This window comes from Aotus nancymaae, unplaced genomic scaffold (assembly GCF_030222135.1).
Source record: "Aotus nancymaae isolate 86718 unplaced genomic scaffold, 86718_ANA_hifiasm-v0.15.2.pri h1tg000059l, whole genome shotgun sequence".
Classification (NCBI taxonomy): domain Eukaryota; kingdom Metazoa; phylum Chordata; class Mammalia; order Primates; family Aotidae; genus Aotus; species Aotus nancymaae.
Window position 1 is genome coordinate 51,648,770 of NW_026988473.1, and position 20,048 is coordinate 51,668,817.

Sequence of the window (20,048 nt, forward strand, 5' to 3'; positions counted from 1 at the left end):
CATGGCCCCTATCCCTCACCCCAGCACCATCTGGCATCCAGGCTGCACAGGAGAATCCAGGCTGTTCAGGGAAGATCTGGGCGTGTGCTGGGTGGGAACTTGAGCTCTGGAGTCTGACAGGCCAGGAGTCCAATCACTGCCCTGCAGCCTTCTAGATGCATTGCATGACCTGAAACTTCCCAGGCCACTGTCTTCTCATCTGTGAGATGGGGGTCATCATTTAGTACATCAGAGTTAATGTGAAGATTCACTGAAATAACAATGTAAGATGGTTAGCCCAGCACCTGGCACGGTGACTGCTGAGTAAAAGGTAGGGTTTGCAAAGAGGCATACAGCGCTCTGATGGAGGGCATCTCCATCTTAGTTCCTTTTTTAAATTGGGTATCCAATATATGCAGTTAAATATATTTAACTACAAGTTAGAGGCCTGAAGATGGAAAATCTCCAAAGTCTCAAATATTCAGCTCAGTGAATTTTTATACATGGATGCACCAATATGAACACTCAGATCAAGACAGAGGACATTTTCAGTACCTCAGGCTCCTCGTCCTCCTCTCAGTTGGTAATATGTCCTCCTCTTACCCCAAGTAACCATTATTCTGACATCAGACCAGGTTTGCCTGTTTGGGAACTACATATAAATGGAATTATACAGTATGTACCTTTTTGTGTCTGGCTCCTTTCATTCAATATTATATTGTCGGATTCCTCCAGGTAGTGTGTATTAGTAATTCATTCTTTTTCATTGCTACATACTATTCCGTTGTACAAATATACCATAATTTATCTTGTTTTACTGTTGATGAACACTTGTGTTGTTTTTACTGGGCTATTTTGAAGAAAACGTCTATGAACATTTTTGTGCACCCGTTTTGATGGCCATAAGCTCTCATTTCTATTGGTCATATACTTAGGAATATAATTGCTGGGTCATAAGGTACACCTAAATTTTCTCAGCTAATTGCTTCACTCTACTATGCCAAACATTGTTATAAGTACTTCATGTTCATTACCCAATTTAATCCTCAATCCTTTAAAGTAGGTTGTCCTCATTTAGCAGGTGAGTACATTGAGGCAGAGCTGGGAAGTGCCAAAGCCAGAATTCAAGCCAAGGCTGTGTGTCTGTGGTGCCCAGAGTCTCAGGGCCTCCACTACCCTGCCTCTTCTCACAGGCTCCCTTGAGAGGTGAGCAGCACCAGAGTCAAAGGCGCCAGTTCCTCCACTGAGCTGACCACCACCCCATGGGCTGAGCTCAGCCTCTCAGCCTTCCTCTCCCTGCCCCAACGGGGAGCTGGAGGCCTCAGGAGCCCCTGATTCTCTCCCTCATCCCCACAGTGAACACGCTGCCTACGAGTGGGTGTGCAGAGGGGCGGTAATGAGCGTGCTCTGGGTGGCTGTAGCCACGCATTTCAACAGTTGTTCTCGTTGGCTTTTGATTCCAAATGAGTAGGAAATGCTATTAGTTCAGGCCTCGCCTGCTGCATGGCAAGGCCCTGGAATAGGAGTGCAGTGAGACGAGAAATTGTGGAGATAAAACTGGTGTGAAATGGAGGCCTTCTCACAAGGCTGGATGTGTCCGTGCGAAATGAAGTTACTTCTGAGAAAACGAGATTTAAAGAGATTCTGCAGAATTAGATTACACTTTCAAATTTCCTTATTAAAGAGGATTGACACTGAGGAGGGGCTGCTGGCAGGCTCGGTTTGGGATCCTACTCTGCAATTCCCAGACCTGGGTGTGGGTCCTGGTGGGCAAGGCACCTTGCGGGTGGCAGGGACACAGACCCCTGGGACCCAGAAAGTGAGTCTCCCCACCTCCGGCAGCTGCAGTAGGCATGAGGACTGTGGGACTGACCTTCTGGGTAATTTCTGATGTTCCGTGTGGGTCCATGTGGGTAACACTAGAGGTTCATGCTCTTCCATTTCCTTCCATCTTCAGCCTCTAACTTGTAGGTTTTGTTGAAAGCAGAGCTTGATTCTAAGCTCCTATCCACTTTTTGACAGTGGTCTTTTAAGAGACTAAACGTGCATGTGGCTGCTTTGTGCATATGTGTGCGTTTATGCCTAAGTGTATATTTACATAAGCGCACCCAAACGCATGCACACACACACGCATGCATGCGTGTGCTTAGATGCATGGGTGTGTATTTTCATGCAACTTACTGAACACCTACTTTATGCCAGCACTGTGCCGGGTACTGAAATAAAACTGTTGTGGGGAGAATAAAACAGACACAGTCCCTCCTCACGTGGACCTAGTGTAGGTGTGTGATCACATGGACACGAGGAAGTATTTGTGTGCTGCTGTGCATGTGTCCTGCAGCTGTGTGGTGACAGTCTGCATCCTCTCCACGTGTCTCCTAATCTCTGTGAAGTCTGCTTGAGTCTCAGCACCCTCAGCATGCAGCCCTGCAGCACAGCACTGGAGCCAAGTGCTTGGGCCCTAGATATAGACCACCATGGTTCACATGACAGCTCTGTCTCCTACTAACTGTGACCACTTAGCAAGCTTTCTTGTGAACCCCAGTTTTCCCATTGTGAGATGAGGATCATAATGGTACCTACCTCGTAAGCGGCTGTGGGTACGGTTCTTGGAGGCAGACCACTGGGAGGCGTTCTGTTGCTGCCATCTCCCTGCAGGTTGCCCACTGCAGGCTCCCTGCTGGCCCCAGAGGAGGGCTGGGGCACCCATGGTGAGAAAGGGAAGCTCCAAAGCTGCTCTAGGAGCTGTGTTGCGCTGTGTGGGCTCTGGGCAGGGCCTGCGACTCAGTCTTCCCAGCCCAGGCCAGAGAATGCCTGGGTGCTGGTTTGGAACCAGTATTGAGGCATGATGAGAGATTATGAGAAATACCAAGGGCCACGCATGGTGACTCACGCCTGTAATCCCAGCACTTTGGGAAGTTGAGGTGGGAGGATTGCTTGAGCCCAGGAGTTAGAGACCAGGCTGGGCAACATAGCTGAGACCTTGTCTCTACAAAAAAAAAAAAAATCCTCCCCCAAAAAATTAGCCTGGTGTGGTGGTCCATGCCTGTGGTCCCACCGACTCAGGAGGCTGAGGTAGGAGGATCGCTTGAGCCAGGAGGTTGAGGCTGCAGTGAACTGTGACCACAGCACTACACTCCAGCATGGGAGACAGAGGAAGACCCTGTCTCAAAAAAAAAAAAAAAATATATATATATATATATACATATATGTACATATATATCTCAAGGCTACACCTGCCTCCAGGGCTCTCCCCAGAGCAGCCAGAGGGTCCTGCCCTGGAGCTGTCACCCTCTGAGCTGCCACAACAGCGGCTTCCCACGTGGCTGGTCACTGGAACAGCCTGTTGGACAGATGGGGTGGCTTCCTTCTATACACACTTTCAATGACCACTAGACTGGCCGTTGGGAGGGGCTGGACTATGGCCAGTGCCAGGGTGACTTTAATCATGGTAGAACCATCAAATCAGTTGGTTGCTCCTCAAAATAAGTGTGTCTCACTATTTCAGGAACCCAAGGTGGAGCTGTGACTGGGGTCGTCCTGTCCATGTGTGGAGGAGGTGACACTAATCAGAGCTAACTTTTTCCTGTGTTCTTAGGCCTGAGTGCATCACGTAGGTTGACTCCATTCTTCCTCATCATAACCAAAATGAGTGCTGTTTTCATACCCATTTTACAAAAAGGAAAACCGAGAAAGCGTTAACTAAGGTCACACAGTCCAAAAGCGTCAGACAAACACATTGAGAGAGATTCCATGAAATGACTGGCCTGTACTCTTCAAAAATGCCATCACCTTGAAACACAAGGAAGGGTTTAGGAATTCTTCCAGGTGTAAGTGGACTAAACTCGACAACTGAATGCGATGCATGGCCCAGGATTTTTCCATAAAAGATATTTTTGAAGGAATGGTAAAATCTGAATGAGGTCCGTAGATTCGATAATAATAATATGTCAATGACAATTTTCTGGTTTTGATTATTATACTGTGGTTATGTAAGAGAATGTCCTTGCTTTCAGCAAAGCATCTGCAAATCAAAAGTATTTGGGGGTCTAGAGGCTTCCTGTTTGAAACCAACTCTCAAATGATTTAGGAAAAAAATAGGAAAGGTAGGTAGTGTGGTAAAATGGTATATGTAATGAATCTGGGTGAAGGGCTTACAGGAATTTTTTCTACTATTCTTACAAGTGTTCTGAAAGTTTGAAGTTATGTCAAGAGACAAAAAGTTAAAAGAAAAAGATTAGGGCCAGGCATGGTGGCTCACACCTGTAATCCCAGCACTTTGGGAGGCCAAGGCGGGCAGATAACGAGGTCAAGAGATAGAGACCATCCTGGCCAACATGGTGAAACCCCGTCTCTACTAAAAATACAAAAATTAGCCGGGTGTGGTGGCATGTGCCTGTAGTCCCAGCTACTTGGGAGGCTGAGGCAGAAGGATCACTTGAGCCTGGGAGGTGGAGGTTGCAGTGAGCTGAGACTGTGCCACTGCGCTCCAGCCTGGAAACAGAGCAAGACTCCGTCTCAGAAAAAAAAAAAAAAAGAAAAAGATTAGGAGAAATACCTATTTCTCCTAGGTAGATGATGGGGGGATGGAGGCAGCAAACCACCATGGCATGTGTATACCTATCTAACAATCCTGCACAATCTGCACATAGAATTTAAAGTATAATAAAAAGAAAAAACAAGTGTCCGAGCAGGGATGGGATCCTGGGGTGAGTGCTAATACTACAACCAGCTCCTGTTCACTGCGCCCTGGGCCTGATGAGCATAACCTCATTCTATCCTTAGCACACTCTGAGTGGAAAGAGACCGCTGTGGCCCCCAGTACACACCCCCAGTACACATATTAAAGCCGGAAGGTGGGAGCTTTCATCCAGGCCCCCAGTGCCATGGAGCAGTTCCCAGACTTGAAACTAGGCTCTGTGATTTCAAGGTCTGAACTCAGCCTCAGCCCTGCTCTCGACTCTGACCTTTTGGGGAGAGTGGGGATGGGCAGGACAAAGGCGTTTCTTCCTGGAGCAGTAGCAGAGTGAAGGCCCCAGACAGAAGCAAACAAGATCCATTTGTGGGAGGGAGAGGAGCCATGTTCCAGGATCCTGCGGGGAGCAGGGCCAGCAGTGCCCAGCAGGACACACTGGCGTGCTGCAGGGGCCAAAGATGCCCAGTGGAGTTGCCGGGGATGGCCACAGTAGCTCCCAGCAGGGGATCTGCAGGGCAGAGCCTGGAGTGACCTGGGGCTGGGTGAGGTCGACATTCTGGGCTGGAAGACTGGCCTTGGAGGAGCTCACTGGGGTAGGCATCCCCCAGGCTGCCATCCAAGCCGGAGTAGGAGCCTGTGGGCTTGGCAGTTTGGGAAAGTCCACATGCTGGAGCTGAGGGGCAGCTGGGCTGGGACAGGTGGGCAAGAGTCACTGGGGACTTGGGTCTGGCCCAGGGGACTACTCTGGGGTCCATGTGAAGACCAGGACGTTTCTCCTCCTGGCTGGAGGGAGAGAGTGGGAGGGGTGGGATGACCTCTAGCATTCCCTCCCTGTCACCTGGACTGTCTGGCTCTTCCCCAGATTAAAGAGCTGAGGGTGAGTGTCTGGCAGCCAGATGAGTCAGACTGAGAGGCTTCTCTCTGAGCCTGACTGCCTCCTTCCTCCAGCAGCCCTGCCTCCTGCTAGAGGTAGGGGTTGGAGTTCGGCCTGTCTCCCCTCGAATGTCGTTCCCCCCACATCCTGAGACTTACGGGTGACCCCTAGTTGAGTGGGCCGGTTTATTCTGCTGGGTGCAGCACATGCATCTGAGTGTGTGCCCAGGCGTGCGCGTCGGTGCAAACATCAGCCATTGTAAAATATCAGTGTTTTCATGGGTGAGTAGTAATTACTGGGTAATGCTTTAAAACCTTTCCTGAAGGAGCGCAAAGCGGTTTTTTTCTAAAGTCGGGAGTACATTAAAAGGATTACCATGTAGATTTGATTTTTAGATAACACTAAAATGGATCCCAAATGGACTTCAGCAAAGGGATGCTATCTCCTTAATGGAAAGTGCATGGCCCGAGGCTCAGGTCCCAGAGCCAGGCTGGGGAAGGAGGGAGGGAAGAGGTGTCCACAGGGGGCAGGCTGGTAGACTGGCTGGGGGGCTAGGTGGGAACCAGGGGAGGCAGGGCAGGAAGGAGGGCCCAGACCCTGTGGGGAGCTTATCCCTCCATCTGGGGAGCAGACTGCAGAGCCCCTCCTGAAAGCCCCTTCCCCTTTTCAGGAGTGTTTTAAGTCTCCATGGCCAGCTGGTGAGAGCAGACACAGCATGGGTGTCCCATGAGGAAGTGTGTCTCCACTGTTTTGTTTGACCTCCAGACCTCCTGTGAGAAGCAAGGGATTGTTTCAATGTTTCTTATGGGCAGATGAAGGAACTTAGGCCCAGAGAAACTAGGGGGTTATGCTCTGGACCCATAGCCCCAGGACTGCAAACCTGCAGTCGGGTCCCAGCCCCATCCCACGGGGCCGCCATGGCTCAGGCTTCCCCCAGGACACCAGCCTTTCTCACTGGGAGGTCTCTAGATGCTCTGGGGCCTCCTCCACCAGGCTGACCCTGGTGTTCCATGTCTCGGTGGACATGGAACACTTTGGTGGAAGCTGTGTGGCTTCTTTTATTTTTTTTTTTTTTGAGATGGAGTTTTGCTCTTGTTGCCTGGATTAGAATGCAATGGCACTATCTCGGCTCACTGCGAGCTCTGCCTCCCGGGTTCAAGCAATTCTCCTGCCTCAGCATCCCTAGAAATAGCCAGGATTACAGGCACATGCCACCACACCCGGCTAATTTTTTGTATTTTTAGTAGAGATGGGGTTTCTCCATGTTGTTCAGGCTGGTCTTGAACTCCTGACCTCGTGATCCACCTGCCTCGACCTCCCAAAGTGCTGGGATTATAGGCCTGAGCCACTGCACCCAGCCTGCTTGTGTGGCTTCTTTAAGAGTTCTCCAGAGCCCAGCAATCAGTTCGACAACCCAGAAGAGGAGTGTCCAGGTCTTAAGGTAACCTGCCTGTGCAGGGCCAGCCTGGGCACGGGCAGCAGGGAGGGGCGTGAGGCAGCTGGCAGCTTCGTCCCTCATGGCTCCGCAGGGTCCTCTAGATGCCACATCTCTCCAGTGGAGAGACTGTGGGCTGGTGCCGTAGTTCACAGCCCTGCGGGAGCCAGGAAAACATACTAGGGCCCAGCTTGGAAGACCAGCTTGTCCAAGAGCCAGGGCAGATGGAAGAGAGGGTGGGACTGGTGCTTCAAGTGCTGGGGTCTCTCATGGTCTCCCTTCATTTTGGGCTGTAATTTAGAGAGCTAGGGTATCTCAAGTAGGGATGGTCCAGCCATTCACCCACCCTCTGGTAACAGCCCAAGTGTAGGGCCCTGGGAGTGGCTCAGGGCCACCGGGAAGGGAGCCAGGCCTGCAGCGAGCCTGGCTGAGCAAAGGAACATCAGCCTTCTAGGGGCTGTATCAGCGGCCTGGTCCGGCATTTTCCAAGTTGGTTTTTGAATGTGTATCTCTGCTGGCGGCACGATCCCTGCACAGGGCCTAGGGATGAGGTCCTGCCCTTGGAGCCCTACCCTGGTCCAGGTCCTATCCTGGGAGCCCCCTCATGTCCCCATCAGCTATTTTAACCCCTCCCCCATTTCCCCACGCCTCCCTGTAGGCCAGGACTTGTTCAGCTCTCAGGGGTACCTGCTTCCCAGCTGCCCTCCTTGGGCTCTCTCAGAGCTCTGTGCCGGGCTGGGCCCTGCCGGAGGAGACACAGGCAAGCCTGAGAACAGTCATCCTGTGCCCCATCCCGCTCTCAGACCAATTAACCTTTAGAGCTGCATTAAGGAAATTAGGCAGCAAACTTCCCAGCTAACAGACAGGCCCTGCGGGGACTGGAGGGAGGGGGAGGAGGGGCCTACTGGCCCTGCGCCCTGCAGCCTGTGGGTGGGTGCCTGCTCCCCAGCCTCACCTGTCCAGGAGAAGACTGAGGAGGCAGCTGGGCTGAGAGCGAGCACAGGAGAGGGGAAGGAGCCCTGGGGCTGCTTGACCAGTGCTGACTCAAGCCCCTGTAACTGTCTGAGCCTCAGTTTCCCCATCTGTAGAATGAGAGCATTTGACTGGAAGAACTCTGAGGGCTCTTCTGACCTTACATCTGTGGATTCTGATACCAAGGCGTCTTGTGGTTGGTTCTCCCCTGATGCCCCAGGAGGAAGGAAGCAAAAGGAAGAGAAGCGGCCCAACTGCTCAGACTGTAGGCTGGGGGCAGCGAGGACGGCGGGGACTGGGAGGGATACCAGGGGATGGGAGGAAGGCCAGAGCCCTGGAGAGAGCGGGGGTCCTTTGGAGAGGATGGGGCCAGCGGGAGGACAGACTCCGGGGGAGTGTTGGAAAGCCGGAGGGGCTGGCCCAGAGCCCACTCCCCCATCCAGTGCACCTGAGTCAGGGACAGAGCATGCACACCCTCCCTGTCTTGACAAGGGTTCTCAGGCAACTCCCGCAGGCTCCCGCCCTGCAAAGTCACAAAGCAGGGCTTCCGAGGTTCTCTGCACCTCCCTCCAAGCCTCACGGGGCCACATGGATGTCCAGGCTACTGTACATCTGTCCCCAACTTCTCAACTGTCACTGTGGTCCCAGGAGGAGGGACTGGGAGCCTGTGCCTCTGTCGCTTCGTGCCCACACCTGCATATCATGCCTGCATGTGAGGGGTGTGTGTGAGCACACGTGCTTGCCTGCGAGACAGGAGGCTCTGCCCCTTGGTAAACCTCATGCTGGGCTCCTGCCCTTTGTGCTTGGGGCTTGCGTGTATGTTGGGAAGCCGGTATGGGCCCTGGGAGGGGCTGATGCCTTGAGAGATCCTAATCCCGGTAGAATGAGGAAGGATCCAGAGGCTCAGAGCCTGCCCTCCCCCAGGCCAGAACGGGTGAGGTGTGACACCGCCTGAAGCACCCCCAAGGGGAGCCCCGGCCAGGCCCGCCAGCTGCCTCCTCTTACCTGCCAGGATCCCCAGAGCCGCTGTCCCCTCCTGGGAGTGTTCCAGGGGCATCTCACTTCCTTCGTGACACCACCACAGTTCTACATGGTTAGAACAAGAGGCTGTAGCCTATCAGTTTGAGAAAGGCAAGTTGGCAAAAAGATCTGGGGGTTCTAATGGACCTTATGGGCCTGAGAAGACCACATTTCTTAGGCTCATTGCTGGAAGAGCTGATATGATGGTGGCCTTGCAAGGGGAGGCTTACTCCGGATCAGACCGAACAGGGGATTGAGGCCCGGGCGGGGAGGAACAGCTCAGGGAGGCCAGGCCTGGGGTCTGTGTGTGCCTTGGAGCAGAGCGGCCTCCGGAGGGACCTTCACAGGGCCAGGGGAACAGGCTGTGCCATGCAGCCCAAAGGGCAGGACCCAGAGCCAGGGGAGGAGGTTATTGGGGAGAAAGTAAGGGCTCCTGGGAGCCCCAAACCTAGAGGAGGCAGCAGAAAGCAGTGAGCTCCCCATTCTTGGGGAATATTGCTTGAGGCCCAGAGCTACGGGGCCCGTCCGGCAGTGCTGTCTGTCTATCCATCTGCAGGTGTGCCGATGCTCTCCGTCCAGCCCAAAGGGAAGCAGAAGGGCTGCGCGGGCTGTAACCGCAAGATCAAGGACCGCTACCTGCTGAAGGCGTTGGACAAGTACTGGCACGAAGACTGCCTCAAGTGTGCCTGCTGCGACTGCCGCCTGGGCGAGGTGGGCTCCACCCTCTACACCAAGGCCAACCTCATCCTGTGCCGACGCGACTACCTGAGGTGGGCCCCCCTCCCAAGCCCTTATCCTGCTCACAAAGCCCCCATCCTCAGCCCCAGTGTGACTGTGCCCCTGGCCCTCGACCCAGTACCCTGTGTGTGCCTCATTCTTGAATGTCCTGCCCCTGCGCCGCTTGCCCCAGCTGTCTGAGAAGTCGCCTGAGGGCAGGCCAGGTCTCTACATTCTTGGACTCAGTGCTCAACACAGGTCCGGGGCAGGGCCCCTGAGTTAAGATTCCTGAGGCCCAGCCTGCCTCTGCCTCTGCCTTGGCCAGGTGCTTCTGACCCACCTGTTTTGGAATCTGGGAGGGGATACCTCAGAGGGGCTTTGAGAAGCAGGTTGGAAGCTCTGACTTCCCTGGGCCCCTCCTCCCTGATGGAGTCTCCTTCTGACCCATCTCCCAGTGCCCAACCTTCCTTTCCAGGTGGTCCTTGGGAGCAGGCATCCATTTGCCCAGAGATCCTGGCAGGTAGCCATATCCTAGGAGCAAGGCCACTGCTGCTGGAGCTTGAAGACCTGGGTTGGAACTGGCTCTGAGCCTTTGGCTCCTAACCTTCTCCCAGCCTCAGTTGACTACTCCCCACCCCCATGAAGGGTGAAAGAACGAGACTTCCCTGCCTTGCATTCCTCTGAGCTCTCACTCACCCTCCCCGCAACCTGGATCCTATTCCCTGGGGCCACCTCCCCCAATTAACCCTCCCTGAGGCCATTTATGACATCAGCAAGGCTGGAAGGAGGCCACAAAGCAGGGCCTTGGCTGAGACCCAGCACCTGCATTTGGCTCTGTCGCAGGCTGCTGGATGGTGGCTGGGCTTGTGGGGAAGGAGGGCCATTGCATTAATTAACAGGTCGGGGCAAGGGCTTCACGGGGCTCTCCCTGCCCATGTCTGGGCATGTTGCGAAAGGGAGGCTATCAGTGGAAGCTCCTCCACTTCCCCAAAGATCCTTTGACTGACCTGCCTGCACCTTCTCTTTAACATCCGCATTTAAAAGTGATGCAGTAAAACAGGATCTGTGACTTGGTGCTCCTGGCCAGGGCTGGAGGGGAGAGGCTGAAGCCAGGAGCAGGGGTTAAGGAAGAATGTTCAGGCGAGGCGTGGTGACTCATGCCTATAATTCCAGCACTTTGAGAGGCCGAGGCGGGCGGATCACTTGAGCTCAGGGGTTTGAGACCAACCCTGGGCAACATGGTGAAACCCCATTTCTACAAAAAAAATTTTTAAAAAGCCAGGTGTGATAGCTGCACACCTGTAATCCCAGCTACTCAGGAGGCTGAGGTGGGAGGATTGCTTGAGCCCAGGAGTTTGAGGCTGCAGTAAGCTGTGATCGTGCCACTGCACTCCAGTTTGGGTGACAGAGTGAGACCCTGTCTCAGAAAAAAAGAAAAGAAAAGAATGTTCCTGGGAATTCACCCCTTGAGAACCTAGAAGGGGCCTCCATGTCTGGAGGTTTAGGGCATCACCTGGGAACAACCCTTCCAGGGTAGGATGACGCGGCAGACCATCGGATGGTTCCACAGGACTTGGAGGGGGAGGTCCACAGTGCAGCAGGCACTTGTCAGGAAAACGCACCCACAAGCATCCAGGGCCCAAGCAGCTACTAGGGACAGAAGGTAATTTTTTCTGCTCTGGCAGAGGCAAGGAATGACTGTAGGGCCAGCGAGGCCAGTGGGCTGGGATGGGAGCGTGGCTTCCTTGAGCTGCTCAGCCCTGGAGAATGGCTGTCCAGAGCCTAGGCCCTCTGCAGCCCTATTCATTGAGTTGATGGCAAGAAAAGCCCCTCTTGGCAGGCAGATGCTGTGGCCCAGCCTTTGTCTGCCTTAATCTCAGCCACCAGGCGGCTCAAGCTGATGAATAATAGAGCCAAGTTCATCTGCAGGTGCCTGAGCTTGAGCAGGACGAATCGGGGATTAGAGGGGCCTCCCACCCACTTCTCAGCCTCCTTGCCTCACTTGGGGCTTGCACCATCCCTGTGCAGGAAAGAAACAAGGAGGGGCCGAGGTGGCTCAGACCACTGGGACATCCAGCCAAGGGCTGGCCTGCATGGGGACAGAGTAAACTCCCTGTCCCTAGAGCTTTAGAGCCAGCAGCTAAGAGGAGGGATGCCTGCCTCAAAGAGGCGTTTGTGCCAGATGTCCTCGGAGCTTCCTCTGGGCATCAGTTCTGTTTTACAGCATCTTTGAATACGATCATCCATCCCTATTATACAGAAGGATAAACTGAGGTTCAGAGAAAGGAAAAAAAGGGACTTAGGCAAGTGACACAGTGAGTTTGTCGTGGAAAAAGGATCTAATAAAACACTTTAATTTTGGCAGGGCACAGTGGCTCACACTTGTAGTCCCAGCACTTTGGGAGGTCGAGGCAAGAGGATCACTTGAGGCCAGGTGTTCGAGAACAGCCTGGCCAACATAGTGAGACCCCATCTCTATTTTTAAAAAATAAAATAAAAAACACTGTAATGTTAACGGTAGGAAAAACATCACACAGTGGTTTAGAGCACGCCTTCTGGAGCAAGGCCTTGTGCAAGCTGTTCTCTCTGTGACTCGTTTTTTAAACCTTTAAAATGGGGAATAATAATAGTATCACCTCCTAGGTTTGTTGTGAGGATGAAGAGTTAATCTTTGTAACGATCTTAGAACAGTGGCTGACACATAGTGAACACTACCTAGGTGGTTGCTTAGTGAGCTGTGACTGAGAATTTACAAGGGGTTTCACAAGCACCCCATGAAGGGTGTGTTTCGGACTTTGACAGGTGAGGTAAATGAGGCTCAGAGAGACTCACTGACTTGCCTGAGGACACACAGCCCAAGATCCACCATCTGCCCCTGAAATTCAGGCTTGTGTGGGTCTGGAGCCCTTGTTCAAGGCCCAGCCTAGGATTCTCTTGGTGGCTCTAGGGCTTGAGGATCCTTGTGGGAGCCTGGGAGGGGGCCTTGGGATGGGCAGTGACAGCCAACTCCTGACCACCTACACACCCTCCCTGGAGGGGGATATGCAGATTTCTTGGAAGCCAGGTCTCTGGGCAGAATATAGATGCTGCCCTCAGTGCTCTTACCCCCTTTCGTGAGCCCACCTGCCGAGCCCAGAAGTTGGAGGATGGGAAGGACCCTGGATGGAGGCAACTCCTTTCCCCTGCCCACTCAATTCCCCAGAATGCTGCTGAGACCTTTGCGCCCTTCCCTTGGCAGGCTCTTTGGCACCACAGGGAACTGTGCTGCTTGCAGCAAGCTGATCCCAGCCTTCGAGATGGTGATGCGGGCCCGGGACAACGTGTATCACCTCGACTGCTTCGCCTGCCAGCTCTGCAACCAGAGGTCAGTGCTGGACTGGCAGACCCAACACACTCCTGAGACGCCAGCCCGAGGCCTGCTGGGATGGGCCAGGAGCACAGTGGGGACGTGCATGCACAGGCAGCTTGCGTGTGTGTATGCGGCGCTGTGCGCAGGTTATGAGCGTGCCTGTGCTTTATGTGTTTTATGTGTGTGTAAGCTCGGTAGCCAAATGTGTGCACTTGAATACTGGATGTGCACATCTGTGTGGCACATTTTTGTGTGAATGTAATGGAGGTGTGCCTGAGTTTACTGTGTATGCATAGTGAGCGTGCATGTGCGTGCATGTGTATTTATAAATGTTACGTGCAAGTGGGCACATATGCATGATGGAATTAATAGGCAGTTGTACACATGTTTTCAAATGTCTGTGATATGCAGATATACATGTGTTTTTAAATGTCTGGGGGGTATGTGTGTTTGTGCAATGTGTGTGCATGATGAGGTGAGTATACATGTGTATACATGTTTTATTTTATTTTCTAAGATAGTCTCACTCTGTCGCCCAGGCTGGAGTGCAGTGGCATGATCTCAGAATCTCGGCCCAGGGCAGCCTCCGCTACCCGGGTTCAAGTGATTTTCCTGCCTCAGCCTCCTGAGTAGCTTGGACAACAGGCGCGTGCCACCACACCCAGCAAATTTTTTTTTGCATTTTTAGTAGAGATAGGGTTTCACCATGTTGGCCAGGCTGGTCTCAAACTCCTGACCTCAGGCGATCCGCTCATCTCAGCCTCCCAAAGGTCTGGGATTCCAGGTGTGAGCCACTGCCCCTGGCCTGTGTACATGTTTTAAATGTGCATGTGCATGGGATAATGTATCCTTATGCCCCTGTATCCAGAGTGTAGTATGTGTATATGTGTGCATGTATGTTCCAGTGAGAAGGGGTTCCCAAATCTGGAGGGCAAAGTCCCCTCAGGGAGTAGCCACTCTCTCCTGACCCCACCCTTGCAATTCTGGTTCCAGCCCAGCCTCTTTTCTGATCTGTTGGCCCCAACTCTGTGCCCTAGCCCTGTGGGAGGCCCTGGGGAGCCTAGCACCAGAAGGCAGGTGCTTTTCTCAGGAGCCCTCAGGTCAGGTAGGAAGTGAGGTTCAGAGGCACCTACAGGGAACGCTGGTCTGGCTGGGGGCCCTGGCCAGACCTGCCGCTAGGAGGGCTCAGTGAACTTATAGCGCCACCTGGTGGTTGGACTGGGATCTGCTGGAACTAGGCCAGCGATCTTGGGGTCTCACTAAAGGCTTCACCCACCCTGGGGACATCTTTGAGGAAAGGATTGGAATCTTCCAGTACTTGAGGAGGACTAGGAGACCAAAGAAGGGCCTTCCTTGGGTAGGAGAGGAGATAGTGGAACAGGGTCACCTCCTAGAAGGATGCTCCAGGTAACCACCGATTTTGTTTAGAGGAAGAATGTCCTGTACTGAGCCATCCTCTTAAACTGGGGAGAGGGATAGAGGGATGGAAAAGCAACCATCTTATCCCTCCCTCCTTACCCATCTCTGCCTTTCTCCATCTCTCTCCCCTCTTGCTCTTTTTCTGTTTGTCTATCTTTCCCTTTCTCCCTCTCTGGGATTGGGGTAGGCTGTTCCTGTACCTCTCCGCCAACCCCCCCAACCCCACACTCACTTCCACAGGAGACCTGCCTGTGGAAGGCCTGTGGCCCAGGCTCAACCATCTGTCTGTCCTATTACCCCAGGCTGCAGGGCCTGGTCAAGGGTGGCACTGGCCCAGGGGAATTGCCCACGTGTGCTATGGGGACTTTTATCTGTCCCCTCTGGAAGGTTCAAGGAACAAACTCCCCCACCACCTCCCACATAGCCCACCTCCTGGTCCATGCTGGCTTCCGTCTGCAGCCCCTCTTACCCACTGGGACCCCCAACCCCATGGCTTCTCTCTCTTGCTTGGATTTTCCAGATTTTGTGTGGGAGACAAATTCTTCCTGAAGAACAACATGATCTTGTGTCAGATGGACTATGAGGAGGGGCAGCTCAATGGCACCTTTGAATCCCAAGTTCAGTAACGCCTGGCGCCTGGCCTCCAGGCCCGTCTGTCCGTCAGCCCATCTGCCCGCCTGCCCACCTGCCTGGCCGGCCGGCCAGTTACTCTACCAGTGCAGGCTGGCCAGCCGCTCTCCTGCTGCGTTAGAACTTCTCCGTCCTTGATGGGAGGGACGGCCCTTCCTCCTCCACCGCCGCCCGTCTGTGTGTGACCCCTCCTGGGGCCAGGCTGGGCTTGTACAGTCTGTCTTCTGTATATAAATGGGAACATTTATTTTATGAGAAATGTAATGCAATTTTATTACTGGCGTGGATTAAACTTATGAATGTTTCCGGGGAGGTTACTCTGCATTGTTCACATGACTGACACAGACCTGGAGCCTCCTCCCCTCTGCCTCTCAAGGGCAGGGCACAGAGCAGGGTGGGGCCTCCAGCATACGCTGTTGCTGGGCAGGGGAGCAACAGGTTGGCTTTAGGGGAAGAAGCTGGGAGGAAGGGGACAACTCAGAGCCCCCAGCCCCAGCCAGAGGAGAGATCTGGGGTATCGTCCCTCTTGGAGAGCACACACCCTGGTCCTGAGTAGGTCCCCAAGAAGAGGGCAAAGATGAAGCCTTTCATACCCTGTGTTCCATCCCCTCTGTTGAGACCTCAGACTGACTACACAGATGGGGACCCAGCTCTGGCCTTTTCCCCAGTAGGACCGCAAATCTTGTGTCCCCTGCCACGGGAGCACCATGCTGAAACCTCTCTTCCCTTTCAGGGTGACAGACAGCAACCTGTTGTCTCTGCCCAGCAGCTGGGGCCCAGCTTTCTGCTCTTCTGAGCAGGCAAGAAAAGTCCTGTTTCCTTTCAACTCAGCCCATAGAGTCTGGAGGCATCCGTTTATTCAGTCAGCAAACTTCAACAGACACCGTGTCTCAATCCCATGCTGCAAGCAGGGGTGACCTGCAGCAAATCAGATGTGAGGATGAATCATAGATCAGACACTGTTCCTGCCCTTGGGGAGCTTGCTGTGGGGGTGGAAAGCAGAAGCCAGGTTGCGGGGAAAGCCAGGAAAACAAAGCACGTCGTGGTGAGGACAGAATGCTATGCGGAGACCTGGAACAGGCCAGTTCCCTCTGGGGGACACAAGGCCACTTATGACGACTTAAGAGAGTCGGAGATGGACAAGTGAGTGGACATATGGTCAGACAGACATGGGCTGCAGGCAGGAAGGACAGACACACAAGTAGACAAGTGTGTAGGCAGAGACAGGTGGGCGAGGTGGAGGCGGGCAAGCCCCATCATCACTCAGCTGCAGCCAGAAGACAGCCAGAGCTGCAGCAGACAGGCAGACACCCGGGCGTTTTCCACCTCCCCAGCTGAGTTAGATTCACTTAAGGCAGCAGGGATGCTGTCTTGGTCTTGGCTGCAGCCACAGTGCCAAGCACAAAGCCTGGAACTGTAAAGGTACCATCTCACTGGGCAATATGAAAAAAAGAGAGGCTGCTTGAGTCCCCAGCCTGGACAGAAAAAGTCCCATGGATAGGCTCCCCCACCACCAGACCACTCACTCCTCCTTCCCGGCTGCATTTTCACCCTAGCCACAGCCCAGCCAGGCTATGGCCTGAAGCCCTGCCTGCTCCTGAGCAGGGAACGGGCTGGGCTGGGCTGGATCCCCACCTCACCCTCCCCAGGCCTGCTCCTCCACTTGAAAGTGGAGGGATGGCTGGGCCCTCCTCGGTGCTTGCAGGAGGCTTCCTCTCCAAGTTGTGGCTTTGTGGTCATTGGCCCAGTCTGTGGAAAGGGATTGCTAGGGCCAAGGATCGTGGGGCAGGAGTTCTCAACTGTACGTGAGAGAAGAGAGGCAACAGCCAGTGGATCTGGCCGCAGCGGGTGTTTGTGGGAGACAGGGTCTGAGGGGACGGTGAACCGGGAGCTGTCCGTACGTGAGCACATGGGATTGTGGAGGAGCTTGCGTGAGGAGAGACACAGAGGGCTGGAGTTGATAAGGAGGAATTTTCTTGTTCAACATGAAAAAGCAAATGATTTTCCTGCATTGTAGGAGAGTCCCCAGTGCTAGACTCTCCCTGGGCCCTTCCGTCTAGGCTGGCTGTGCCCAACCCAAGGGCCCCACTTTTAACTTCAGGGTTTGCTGCAGATAAAGTTATAACACAAGTTAATTACATGGTTATCGAGAGATAACGGAGCCACTCGAATGCAGTTTCTGGGCAATTACAATTGTTTCCAACAGAGTTACCATATTGCAGCCATGAAATAACATGTCATTTTGCAGTAATTATGTAATTAACTTGTCTCACCACTCTAGGTTGCACAACAATTAATTCACTCACAATGAGAGAGTCAAACTCAGGCAGGCGGGGTTTGCAAGCCTCCAAGAACACAGCTGGCCTTCCAAGAAGACCCCAGCCCCACCCTGCTCACCTCAGACCTTGTCAAGGGGCTTCCCCAGCTCAACATGGCATGGAATTTGCCAAGTTCGGTGTCATGGACCCAAGTGTTGCTCTCTCACCATCCTCATCTGGGAAATGGGGATGATCTGATTCCCAGGTCAGCCACGGGCCCCAGATCTACACTGTGAAGTGCTGTGCTTACATGAGCTACAGTCAGCATCGTGGACATTATGAGATCCTGAGTAGGAGACCCTCACCCAGAAAGTCCAGTATCAGTCCACAGATACCCCCAAGAAGAGGCCATGTGGGCCTCATCTCAGCAAGTGTGAGATAGGAATGTAGGGGGCCAGCAGAGAGAGACCAAGCTCACTCTATAACAGAGCGACTGGGGTGGGGCAGGAATGGCTACCAAGGTCTGGGGACTATGCACCTGGAAAGGACTCGCAACAACCAGAGGTGACACAGGAGAAGCCTGAATTCCTCCCCAGTCACTGCATAGGAGAAGCTTGGTTAAATGTAGGGCATGAATTGTCTGGGCGTGGCTCTCCTTGGAGGCTGCAGCCCACCACAGATGATTGGTGCAGGGAGGGAGAGCTGAGTGTGAACTGTTAGAAGCTGCAGCAGCTCACACCTCAGCCTGGGGCATGTGGGCGGCGGGGAATGTGAGCCAGCATTGAACATAGTGTGCACAAATCTCCCCTTCCCCCAGCCAGATCTTGGGACCTCATCCCCTCTCCCTGCCTTCCTTGGTGGTATGGGGTCAGAGATACCCTAATAGGGGAGCCTGGGGCCCATGAAATATGGCACCTGCTTATGCTCCCACTCCTTGACCTGAAGCTGGACTGCACAGCCCGTGTTTGGAAAGAAGTTTGATTCCAATCTTAACACTGCTGCAGAGCCCATCATGAAATCTCCTGTGAATCCTGTCTCCTCCTGAGCCTTGAACTTCCTGTCTCCTGTCTCCTCCTGTCTCCTCCCAGAACCCTTGCCCCACGTCATAAGACATGTGAGGCCACAGGCAGGATCCACATGACATTCCCGCCTGGGAGATTTCATCTCTACAAGGAGGCAATTGCTCTTTCCCTTAAAGCTGTCAGAGGCCAATCATGGCCAGGATTTTTATTCTAGGGCAGTGTCCTTCTCCTTCATGAGAGTTGATGGGAAGTCTCCTGAGTGCCAGGGTTCCCCAAAACACCCATTTCTCCCTCTATTCAGATGCCCAGGCTACACAACACTCAAGACTTCCAGTGGGTGCTGCCTAGACCCCATCTCTCTGAGCTCATGTGCTCTGAGCCCGGGACAAACAGCCAGGTCCTTGGACTGTCCCCCTGGTGCTGGGTTTTGCAGAGTTTATTGCCTTTGCCAAGAAAGTCTGGGCCCCTCAGAGGTCCCAGAGCCCATTGGCTGCCTGTGGCACCTGGGCTGAGGTCTGCGCTTCCGTGGTCCCCAGGCCTTCTCTAGGACACCACATTCCAGAGAAGAGCTGGTTCAGGGGCTCCCGCCTGGGGCTTTCCTTGCAGACTCTTACCGCCTGGATCTGCTCTGGGAGCACAGTGAAGCCTGTTGGGGTGGGGGTGAGGTGGGGGACAGCTCTAGGGTTTCCTGAAGTTCCAGCAAGTCCAGTTTTGTCTTCCAGAGCTCAAAGGTGTATGGAATCTGAGGCAGTTCCTGGGCCACATTTGTTGTTCTCATGGGTCTGCCTGCTGCACTTGGGGAATTGAAGGGCTCTCCTGACACGGGGCCAGAGGGCTCATTACCCAGGCTCCCTTTCTTTAGCTGCCGTTCTAATTCCCGAGCCCCCAGCCCATCAGTACTGGGTGGGATCAGGGAAAGGAAGAGATGAGAATGAATAGGATGTGGTGTGGTGGAGGGAGAGAGAGATGGTAATAGAGGGGGGAGATGGAAAGAATTGAGGCAGAGGGCAGGAGAGGAGAGAGGGTGGGAGGGAATGGGAAAAGCGTCCCAGAAGAAGCGTCTAACTTCAAGAAAGGCACGGGGTGAGGGCACTGCAGTGGAAAGGGCAGCATGGCATGATGGTTACGTGCACAGGTCCAGGAACCAGATGACGTGAGTTCAGATCCTAGCTCCACCACTTGGCAGCTGCACAGCCTGGGGCAGCCTACTTAGCTTTCATCTTACAGATAAGGACTTTCCTCAATATATATATATATTTTTTTTCCTTTTTTGAGACAGAGCCTTGCTCTGTCGCCAGGTTGGAGTGCAGTGGCACAACCTTGGCTCACTGCAACCTCCGCCTCCCAGGTTGAAGCAATTCTCCTGTCTCAGCCTCCCGAGTAGCTGGGCTTATAGGCACGCACCACCATGCCCAGCTAATTTTTGTATTTTTAGTAGAGACAGGGTTTTACCATGTTGGACAGGATGGTCTCAATCTCTTGACCTTGTGATCCTTCCGCCTCGGCCTCCCAAAGTGCTGGGATTATAGGCGTGAGCCACCGCGCCCGGCCGACTTTCCTCATCTTTAAAGGGGGCTGATGATAGTGCCTGCATCTCAGGCTGCCCCCAGCGGTAGATGAGCCACCACATGGAAGATGATCACAGCTGCAGCAGCTCCTGGCGAACACCAGAACATG

General features: G+C 53.6%; 1 protein-coding gene across 3 annotated transcripts in view; it reads left to right on the top strand.

Moving 5' to 3' along the window:
* Window positions 1-15,401, top strand: part of LMO1 (LIM domain only 1) — a 45,954-nt gene extending 30,553 nt beyond the window's left edge. For 2 of the 3 annotated variants that reach the window (XM_012456393.3, XM_012456392.2), the window contains exons 2-4: window positions 9,533-9,746; window positions 12,932-13,057; window positions 14,982-15,274. In XM_012456393.3, coding sequence (XP_012311816.1) covers window positions 9,533-9,746; window positions 12,932-13,057; window positions 14,982-15,087 — 446 coding nt within the window. In that variant the 3' untranslated portion in view covers window positions 15,088-15,274. Of the gene's footprint in view, window positions 1-9,532; window positions 9,747-12,931; window positions 13,058-14,981 lie in introns of all 3 variants that reach the window. The other variant, XM_012456391.2, reaches the window with a different exon arrangement.
* The last annotated feature ends 4,647 nt before the right edge of the window (window positions 15,402-20,048 follow it).